The 11,097-nt window shown below is 44.0% G+C and overlaps 2 protein-coding genes across 2 annotated transcripts in view; one reads left to right on the forward strand and one right to left on the reverse strand.

Moving 5' to 3' along the window:
* Window positions 1-2,574, forward strand: part of LOC147033110 (casein kinase I) — a 110,889-nt gene extending 108,315 nt beyond the window's left edge. The window contains exon 10 of the mRNA XM_085871208.1: window positions 153-2,574. Within this exon, the coding sequence (XP_085727334.1) occupies window positions 153-163 (11 nt within the window). The 3' untranslated portion in view covers window positions 164-2,574. The remainder of the gene's footprint in view (window positions 1-152) is intronic.
* Window positions 274-10,871, reverse strand: LOC147033111 (uncharacterized). Its single transcript, XM_085871209.1, has 3 exons — window positions 10,393-10,871; window positions 8,859-9,015; window positions 274-8,742 (listed from the first exon to the last, which is right to left on the reverse strand). Exons 1-3 carry the CDS (start codon window positions 10,550-10,552, stop codon window positions 8,331-8,333), a joined length of 729 nt encoding a protein of 242 aa, XP_085727335.1. The 5' UTR covers window positions 10,553-10,871; the 3' UTR covers window positions 274-8,330.
* Window positions 10,872-11,097: the final 226 nt, after the last annotated feature.

Consider the following 11,097-nt stretch of genomic DNA (forward strand, 5'->3'; position numbering starts at 1 on the left):
TTTTTGCCACAATTTTTTTTTTAATATTGCTGCCACCGAGTTCATTATCGTCATTTAAATGATCATTTCAAAAGCATTGTGATTTACCGTTTGTATTCATTGTCTCACTTTGCATTTTCTTGCCTTCCACCCTGTTTGGCTGTTCCTTTTAGGTCCAATCTAGAAGACATTCATTCCAGCAACATCGAGCATTATCAAAGAATACGGATCGTTCTGTGCCTCCAGATAGACTATCCATGCTGATCAGCACCCAAAGCGACCACATTATCCTGATTTTTTTTTTTAATCACTTTCCTCTTACTTTATTCCTTTTCCTTATTTAGGTTCTTTTAGCTTCCATTTTATTCATCGTTGTGGAGTTTTAAAGGAGCACCTTGTGTGTAGTTTGTTTTATTTATTTTTTATCAGCGAAGAAGGTGATGCGGGAGACCGCGTCACGACGAAGGCCGACGGTAACAGAGATTGAGACATTTGTGAAACCGTGCGGCATGAATGAGCTTTGTGTAGTTTTTCTTTTTCGTTGTTTGTTTCTTTCTTTCTTTATGCCAACGCTGTGGTCGGTTCGCTCATTTGCTGTAAAGTTTTACTATTTTCGACTTTTCTTTTCTTTGGCGTTTGCTTCGCGTGAATTCTGCCAACGTTTTCTTCCTCATTGCTTCCATTCTGCCTCTTGTTACCTCCGCCACCAAAGAGGGGAGGGGGAGGTTATGTTTTTACCCCGTCTGTTTTACCTCTGTTTGTGTGCAGGATATCTCAAAAAGTTGTGTACGAATTTGGATTAAATTTGGTAGGGGAGGATGGGTGTGTGACAGGCAAAATTATTCGATTTTGGTGAAGATCTGACTCCTGATCTGGATACTAGAATTCTTTTTAAGCGATTCTTCACCACTGAGAGATCGGGCGAAAGTGATATACATCACGATATATCCAAAAGTTGCGGACGGATTCGGACGGAACTTGGTGCACACGGGTATGTGACAAGGGCGGAGTGATTTGATTTTGGTGAAGATCCCAATATCGATCCGGGCGGAGGTATGCGCTCTACCGAGTGCCCTTCTCGTTTTGAGTTGTGTTGTTTTCCAAACGTACTCTTTTACATCCTTGCACTCTGCCTTTTATGGAGATGTTTCAGTGGTTTCAAAAAAGTTATTGCCAAACGTCACATCGCAGGGGATCAGGTCTCGGTGTCCGTGACACGGACTCGGACATTGCAACGAGTCGCTCCAACCTTGGCTCATTCCTTCGGATTTTTAACTTCATTCTGATGACTGCAGCCTCATCAACTTTTCTTTTTTCCACCTTGCAACTCACCAAAGCAAGGCAAGTAAAATCTGTTCGTTTTAAACGGATGTCTCTTGGGACTTGCCATTATGTTGCCACCTATAATCCATTTTGATTTTTAATTGACCATCTAAATTGTCTTTGGAGCATTTGAGTTCCGACTTTGCACCTCTTCTTCTCATCCAGTCTCCTGCTTTCTTCCTTTTTTATCTGCACAATCTTTCGCATGCACTCTTGTTGCTTTTATTCTCAAAATGGGTTTGAGGATGCCTGCCGCCGTGAGGCGTACTACAACGGGAATGGCCGGATAAGGTGGCGTACACACGTCTCATCGTGTGCCAGGCCGGTTGTTCTCTTATGCAATTGCTGGTTTGTATAACCTTGTTGGATCGTTGTCGCTGTCCTTCAATTTTATTTTCCCCTCTCTGGCAATTTGTCTTCAAAGAGTTATAAAACTCCCAGGGCTGTCCTCTGAGTACAAATGATGATTTTAAGGTGAAAGAATATAGAACCTAAGCTTTATCAAGTGGAGGGTTAAATGAGGTTTTGATACATTTTGCTTCGCTCCTTCACTTTAGATTTACAGTCAAACATTCCCTCTCCACTCTTTTAAGTTGCTACTCACAATGGCTCAAAAGCCACTTATTTATAGATTTTTTTTTTTTGTTGTTGTTGGGACGGGCATTAAAACTTGCGCTTATGCTAACTAGTTTGATTGGATAAACCTTTTCCTACAGGTGAGATGTGGGTTAATTTCAGATGCTGCTTGTTTTTCTGCCATCGTGGTCACAATGATCAGAGGTGATGCTGATCTGTTGTATGGGGATTTAATTATGGTCAAACCCAATGTGACAACGTCTGTGACTATTTTTATATTGAAGTCATGTTTGGGTCCACCTTGGAAAAAGACTATTTGAGGTTTGACATTACTTTTCGCCAGTCGATATCTTCGGTTGATTTGCATGAAAGTTTATTTGTTCTGGCTCGTGGATAGATCATGTATTTGAACAGATGCTTCTTCGCCGCACCCTTGTACTTTTTCCTTGAACACCGAATTGATTACTCCTGGAGCAGTGCCCCGAATTGACCCATTTCCTTTTGGTGTCGGCCTGAAGGGATGGTTTGGGTTGTGTATGGCTTTGTTATTCTGTTCCTCCCGTCTTGGTTTTGTCTGGGTTCCTTCCTCCTTTCAGAAAGTCATTTTCTATGCCTGGGATGCTGGGACCACAAAGCCATTGGGCTTCGTCTGAAACGTTTTAATAATAAAATTTAAAAATGAAAATCCTGAACAAACCTGTTCATTTTTTTTTTTTCTTCTCCTTTTCGGGTGAACATGTCTGTCGTATTTTTAGAGTCCCCCCTATAATGTAGTGGGATGCTTATACCTGTTTTAGGGTTTGTTTCTACAATTGGTGCCCTGAGTTTTTTTTATTAATATCAGTTTGTTAGACCCTTCAGAGCACTAAACCACCATTTAGGGGGTTTTTTTTGTTTTGCTTTGTTCCATTTTTTTTTTCTCCCATTGTCTGAGCTGTATCCTCAGAGCTAGCTGGGACTTTCAGAATGAAATTTTGCATCAATAACGGGAATACAAAGTATGTGTGGTTAAATGTTTTGACCTTGACCTAATTTTTAAAGTCATGGCCGAATTATAAACGTTTTAACATTTTTCACCGTAGCTCGACTCAGGTTTGCCCGATCGGAACAAAATTGCCCACTCTCGATAACCTAAAATAAGGTGCATTCCATTTAATTTACATCATACCCCATTTTACTCTTAACCACCAAGTTAAAGGTCAAGGTCAAATGGCAGTCTGAAAAGAAAACGCCGTTTTTGTCATCGCTCGATTTTTTTTTTTAACAATATGTCATGTCAAAGACCGCTTGGCATTCCAAAATGTTCTTGCATCATAATAGTGGACCTGCACTGAAGTTGTCCACCTGATATTTGTTTCCTGTCCTTAACCTACTCTTTTCACATTGTAACCTAATTAACAAAGCACACCTTTTTAATCATTACTTGAATAATATCCCTCCGATTTTCATGATGTTGAGTTTTTATGGATGCATTGCAGATGGGAGGCCACATTTTTTTTAATTTACACACTATCCCTAAATGTTGAAGGTCAAGGTCATACAGCGGTCCCAAAAGAATATGACCATCACATATGGTGCCGGAGGAGGCTTACCCTTGGCGATCGATTTGTGATCACAGGTATCTAGTTTGTTTTCAACTGGAGTGTGACTCATGGAATACCTTTCATTCCAGTCTTTCCTCGAGGTGGAAAATTGTATTATATCAGTCACATTAATAAGTGACATTCTTCGTATTTACATTGTTTGTAAAAAAATAAGTGACATTCTTCATTAATAAGTGACATTGGCAGCCCGAGCCATGGCCCAGAAGATCCGACGGTGGTTTTTATAAAGCCTCCTGCGATGCAATGGTGCCAATTTCCCACGGTCGTATTTTTAACCACTCCGTGGTTAATAGCTCAATGGTTAACTGTGAGCCAGCCAATACAAATAAAGGGAATTAATCAGATTTAATAAATGGGGGAGGGGAGAATGGAGGAGAGAAGTACGTATTTACAGTAATTGCAGAGAGTATTTCACAATTAATGTACAGTACTGCACTCCAGAATAACAATTCAATACAATAATAATTCTCCATGCCCACGATAACTCAATCAGCAAAACCGTTACCTCAACCGTTCACACGTCAACTATTCGGACAGACTCGGGAATTCAGAAGACAATGAGATGATCAGCAAACCCAGGGGTAGAGCCTGGCAAAGTGTTTGGTGGCAGTTTGTCTCCAGTCGCAGCGGTGAGCTGACTGATCGTTCCGTGCCACCGGCCGAGGAAAGAAAAGGGGACTCAACTTGTTTTGTGAGGCGCAACACAGCAGCCCTCTCCGCAGGTTCCATGCAGCCAGCAGCATCAAGGAAAAACAAAACTCCTACGACTCCAAGAAGTGATTCAATCCATGTCCGCCTTTTTAAAATCGTATCTCTCTCCATATATATATATATAATCTTGGCCAGGTCTGAAAACAATTTACCTCTTTGATAAATTATTGGAGATTCATTTACTGAAACCTCTGGACCTCACTATCAGACACAATCTCTCCGAAGCAGACTGCCAGCTTCCAAAACAGGCCACAGGTTGGGTGTCATCCATGATGGGCCCTTACTTAATAAATGTAAACCTCTCACAGCCAATTGGGTTTTACAAAGATTAGTGACGTGCTACTCTCCCCTATGGGGTGGTGCCCCTGCATTGCACCACTTGCTCCTGTATGCTACAAATTCCAAAACTCTCAACATCATTCACATCTTCCACAAAGGTTAGGCCTGCTCCTCTCACTACACACAGATTGGTGCCCTCTCTGTTTTCCATTTCCTGTTTTCTGATCATGTTCCCCCGGCTTTTTCAGCAATCAGCTTCCCCCAGTTGAAGGGGAATCGAGTATTCTTCCTGTAATCTACTAAATTCTCTCAATTCAGGCCGCTGCCGATAAACCGGACATCATCTGCTTAATGAACCCTTCCTCCCACAGGACATCCCCGACTCCTTGGTGTCTCTCTCTGGCTATCGTCTCCTTCGGTTTGTTCAACCAGAATCCCATCCTCGTGGCGGAGTCTCGCTTTACATCAAAAATTCCATTTCTCACTCTTCGCGTACTGCTCTTGCACCTCCAAACCACCAGGAGTATTTCTCGCTGCGACTTCCCCTATGTTCCTGCCTCAAGTTTGTCTGTGTGCTGTACCTTCCTCCTAACAGCGACGATTCCATCTATATCCCTCTCTTCGATGACATGGACCAACTTTTAACCACTCATCCTCATATGTGGTGATTTCAATTGTCACCATGCTAATTGGCTGGGCGTTGGTACCTCTCTCGTCAGCAATGGTACTTCAGGAAAGGACTTCTGTGACTCAATGGGTCTGACTCGATCTGTGAACTTTCCCACCTGGATTTGTCCCAATGGCAAATCCTCCCTTCTGGATTTGGTGATGACCAAACTTTCCCACCAATGTATCTTGCTCATCTTCTGCCCCAATTGGCTCTTCTAATCATGTGCTAGTGAAGGTCAACATCTTTCTGGCCATTCTCAGAGAACAGCCTCTGTGCTGGCGAGTCTGGTAGTTCGTTCAAACAAACTGTCCAGGACTGCAAGCAGCCACCACACTTCAGGACTTGTCTTCTATATTCACCACCACTGATATGAATTCAGCCTGGGAATTCTTCCACAGAAGCCTGCTCTCTTCTGCACAGATTCAACCCATCTTGTCTTCAGTTATCTTACCCATCCTCCCACTCTTGGTTCTCTAAATCCTGCGGTGAGGCTGTTGCTTTAAAACAACTTGCATTCTTAGATCATTCCACAAAGCCTGCAACAGGTGTGTCTCCCCCCAGGAGAGTCAGAAAACAACATCTGTCCAATCTCAAGAAAACTTTCAAACTCGTCTCTCTCCTCGAAAACCTGGTGGTGTCGTGTGAAGTCAGCCTCTGGTGTTTGTCCCACCTCCATCCCTTCCCTCTCTTTAAATGTCACCATAGCCAACTGTTCGTGAGAAAGCCGAATGCCTCAATTCTGTTCATTTCAAAATATTGTGTGCCCAACCCTCTTTCTCTTTGTTCCCACCCTTCCCAGTCATACCCAACTGCTCCTGTACTCTGTGTTTTGCTCCTGAAAATGTAGAACAGTTTCTGGCGACCCTCGAATCTGACTCTGCAATTAGACCAAACGGCATCAGTTCACGTGTCCAAAAAAACCTGCTCTGCTGCTCCTGTACTTCCTCTCTCTGCCATTTTAACCCTGCCATTTACCTGAGGTCATCTTCCATCTGCTCGGAAATTGGCGAACATCACATGATCACAGCATGACATAAAAAGGTGCAAAAAACGGATCCCTTTAACTGCAGACCAATTAGCTTTACTGTACTTCCAATCATCAGCAAGATCATGGAATCCATTATCACAGTTGACATAAAATCATTCCTTTTCTCGAACAGCCTCATCTCAGATCATCAATTTGAATTCACACGTGATCACTCCACCTTAGATGTGTTGCTTCCATTCTATATACAAGGGATGGAGGTCCTCAATGTCAGACGTGAGATGAAGGTCGTCTCTGGACATATCTTGAGCTTTCAATACAGTCTGGCATCCCGCCTTGCTTTCTAAACTTTCTGCCGATGGAATCCAAGTTCAACTCCACTCTTGCATAACTGACTTCCTCCACTCTTATGGCTAACGTGTGGCTCTCAAAGGAACCCTTTCAACACCTCTCCCTGTCAAGCACAAGGCAGTGTTCTCGGCCCTATATTATTCCTCACCTTGTCTGTCTGTCTGTCTGTCTGTCTCTGTCTGTCTGTCTCTGTCTGTCTCTGTCTGTCTCTGTCTGTCTGTCTCTGTCTGTCTGTCTCTGTCTGTCTGTCTCTGTCTGTCTGTCTCTGTCTGTCTGTCTCTGTCTGTCTGTCTCTGTCTGTCTGTCTCTGTCTGTCTGTCTCTGTCTGTCTCTGTCTGTCTCTGTCTGTCTCTGTCTGTCTCTGTCTGTCTCTGTCTGTCTCTGTCTGTCTCTGTCTGTCTCTGTCTGTCTCTGTCTGTCTCTGTCTGTCTCTGTCTGTCTCTGTCTGTCTCTGTCTGTCTCTGTCTGTCTCTGTCTGTCTCTGTCTGTCTCTGTCTCTCTCTCTCTCTCTCTCTCTCTCTCTCTCTCTCGGCCGTTCCACAAACCCTGCCATCTACTTTCTCGATAACCCTCCTGAAGAGGTTCAGTCACGAAAATTTTTCGGTGTCACTCTCAGCCAAGTTCTCTCTTAGGTAAGCCACATTTCAAAGTTGGCCTCCAAAGCCCGACGCTGAGTGTGCATCCTCCGTCGTGCAAAGTCCTTCCTTGGCACACCTGAGCTTCTATCCACATAAAGGCCTTCATCCGCAGCTCAACAGAGTACTTCTCTCCCCTCGAGGCTGGCTCCCCTGCCTCACATCTTGCTCAGTTTAATGCCGTGGAAACAAAGGCCTTCAATATCATTGGAATCTCTCGCGACAAAGCTGAGGATGGGCCCATCACTTTGCCATTGCTGACAGGGCAGTGGTCTCTGTCTTCTTCCGCCTCATTTTTGTACTTCCACCCTCTGCTCACTCCGTGATTTGTCACCCTCCCTTCCCCCCCCCCCCCAGCTATCTATAGGATGCACGCAGTCCACCAGCAACCCCCTCCCCATGAAACTGCCTCAATCCAGAATCACTGCTCACCTCCACTCCTTTATTCCTTTTTTTCCCCACCTGTGAAACCACCTTTCATACCCTCTTCAATCTCATTCTACCCTCCAGGTCTTCAGGACAGCTGTTCACCACCATCTCAAGTCATCTCTCATCCAAAATTATGATCATTGCTACACCCATTGAACCACCCCGCATCCCTCCCTAAATTTTTCTTATGTATCCACATTGTTCACCCTTTGCGTTCTTCCCTACCCCTTGTCATTACCTGCATCCCTTGTTTGTCCGTCTCCATCTATTTTCTCCCTCCACCCTGCTGTTGGTGTTTCCCCTTCCTCCTGCTGTTCCTTTTTGTTGTGTGGTGTCCTGATGTTGTTCTGTCACAGCTCTGCCATGAGCTGACAGCATATAATGTATATGTTCACCTCCACTCTTTTTTTTCTATTTTATTGTGGTGGAACCACCTTCCAGAGTTAGTTTATCCTGATGAACTTTCTGTACAGGACTCCAAGTCAGCAGTACATCACCAGCTCATAAGTCGCCGTCTTCCATCGTCAATGACGATTTTATTGAACCCCATGAATCGTCCCCGAGCCCACCTCTCTTCCTTGGAGGTGAACTTCGTCCTTTCCCTTTTTCCTCTTTTCCTGTTTGTTCATTTCCATGCATGTGTCTGCCTGTTACCCCACTGCCCCCATCATTGTGTTGTTGCCCTTCTGCCCTCCATAACCCAGCTTTTGCGTGAACCGAGATTTTGTATATATATACACGTGTAAGTATATAACAATAAAACACGTTATGTACTTGGCCACACTGGCTCAACTTGTCACACTCCCAAACTTCAACTCATGGAGAAGCCCCTGCATATGCATCTTAAAGATGGACTTGGTTTCTGGGTTTAATGATTTTACAGCTGGGCCCAAACTTAATAAATACAGCTCATCAAGATCGTGCTCGCTGGCTCTTCCAAGCTCTCTTTGTAGTTCTGCTACCTTTTCAGTGTCATCATTTTTTAGTTGGCTTAATATTTCGAGGATTACTGGGTCAGCTTGCTGAGACCAGTGACTGTTGGTGTTTTTGGTGGCCCAAGCTGGTGTGCGCGATATGTGCACGGGTGTCTGGACGGCGGGAGACTCCAGCCACGATTCGGTTTTGGCCTCATCTCGCTGTACGGTGACCTTGGGGGTGTCGTCACTGCCTTCGTCTGACGACTGAAGGTTACAATGTGCACTGCAAGCAAAATATAACGTACAAATGATAATACAGAAAAGGGACATCATAACACGGTCTTTCAATATACTGATACGTATTTCCAAGAAATCGAGGCGGAAGGACAATACACACACTTTGGTTGATGGTTGTACTTGTCAAGGAACGACATGGTGGCGGCATACTTCCAGGGCCGAAGTTTCTTGGTGGAATAATGGCACTCTTTCATCAAGGTTTTGTTGCGGCGTGCGTAAACATCACGAAGATTTTTCCAAGTACGCCTTGCATCTTTCACTGAAGACAGAAAAAAAAAGAAAGAAACAAAAAAACAGAACCATGGAACTTCATAAAAGCCCATCTTCAGATAAAGACCTCATTTGTCTGTCATAGTTATTATTATTATTATTATTATTATTATTGTTATGTCTGCCACCGAAGGTGGAAGGAGGTTATGTTTTCACCCGTCTCTCGCTCTCTCGCTCTCTCGCTCTCTCGCTCTGAACAGGATATCTCAAAAAGTTATTGATGGAATCGGACGAAACTTGGTGAGCAGGTTGGGTGTGTGACGAGGACAAAATGATTCGATTTTGGTGAAGATCGAGATCTGAATCTGGATCCCAGAATTATTTATTTTAATTATATTTATATTATAATAATTATATTTATATAATAAGGTTTGACATGACCCAGAATAATTATATTTATATATAATTATTGGATCCAGAATTTACCTGTGCGTGCCCGTACGTGCGTGTCCTGTCATTGGTTTGGTAAATAAATGGCCATAACTTGGGGAACACTTGGGAAACGGATGAAGAAGAACGATATCAAACCTTGAAAAGGCCACATACTCAGGTCCCCAGCATCAATTGTGACATCATATCAAACGCAGAAGAAGAAGAATTGTGATGTCATAGCACCGTGTGCTGTCATTGGTTTGGTAAATAAATGGCCATAACTTGGGAACCACTTGTCCGATTAATATCAAACCTGGAAAAGACACATCCTCAGGGCCCCAGCAATATACCTGGGAAGTTTCAATTCGATCGGACCGGCGGTTGTCGAGAAACAGCGGTCACAGACACACAGAGATTGCTGGAATTTTCGATGGATGTGATTCTTCACCATTGAGTGATCGGGCCATAAACGACATGGAGCACACGATATCTCAAAAAAGTTGTGGACAGGTTCAGCCGAAAGGTGGTGGAGGAGTTGGTTCGGTGACGATATCAGGCCGATGAAATTTTAGTTCAGGTCCGAATCCAGATCCGGCCGATCGGTGGGACACAAAAGGTAAACCGATCGGCTTGGCAGAGGTACGTGCTCCACCAAGTGCTGCTCTCGTTTCTTATGCAACCTGTCGCTGCTAAGCCGCATCATTGCTGGGAGCACAGCTGTGCCACTGATGCAGTGCCCCCTGTTACCAGTGAGCTTGTACTCAGAAGGATGGCAGGCTGAGTCAACCCACCTGGTGTTAATTCAACGGGTTTTGAACTCAAGACCCAAATCTATTAAGCCAGCCACCTTAACCGTTTGACCAACACCAGGCTTGTTGTCATGGTAACTGTACGACAATGCACACCTCTCTGTGAGCTCACACATTCAACAACAGAAAAAAAAAAAAAAAACTTTGGTTGATAAATTGTCTCCAGTGGACCTTGGTCATCATACCTGGGATATTCAGCTTGTTGGAGATGCTCGTCCAGGTGTTTCCTTTCTTCTCCACATTGCGGTAGTCTTTGTGTTTCACCTCGTAGAGAATAGGATGAGGTCGGACAGCCCGAATTAACTTTTCCGCCATCGTCGACTTCCTCGTCGAATTTCTCGCCATCGATACGGATTCCTCACCCGCGTCACGTGGGAAGTCGCGATCCCGCTCTCTCTGTCTCTGTCTCGCGAACGTCCACGTGACTCGTCCGAAGGCGTTGATTGGTTAATGGGAAACGTGTTCCACGTCCTTGATGTCCGACACGCCAACGGTGGGGGTTTTAATGTCGTTGCACGTCGGTCCTCGCTTGTCTCTCTCTCTCTCTCTCTCTCTCTCTCTCCGTACGTCGTCTCTGACGAGGCAGCCGCACGAGTTCCGAAAAGGAAACGGTCATGAAGCACCCGCCATCATGCGCGGGATGACTCGGCCTCGAAATTCAGGCACGGATGTTAAAAAATATATATATATATATATATATATATATATATATATATATATATATATATATATATATATTTCGGGGACAATTGTGCTTGAATCGCTGGAATTCAAATGTGGAAAAGCAAAGAACAATTATTAGTTTCAAATTATTTACACTCAATGGTAACGGATGGGTGCTTCATCCCGTGAGGCGTACGTATGTGCATTAAAAAAAATATATATATATT

The sequence above is a fragment of the Eptatretus burgeri genome, chromosome 2, assembly GCF_056783735.1.
Source record: "Eptatretus burgeri isolate ZD-2024b chromosome 2, Ebu_testis_v1, whole genome shotgun sequence".
In the NCBI taxonomy this organism is placed as follows: Eukaryota; Metazoa; Chordata; class Myxini; order Myxiniformes; family Myxinidae; genus Eptatretus; species Eptatretus burgeri.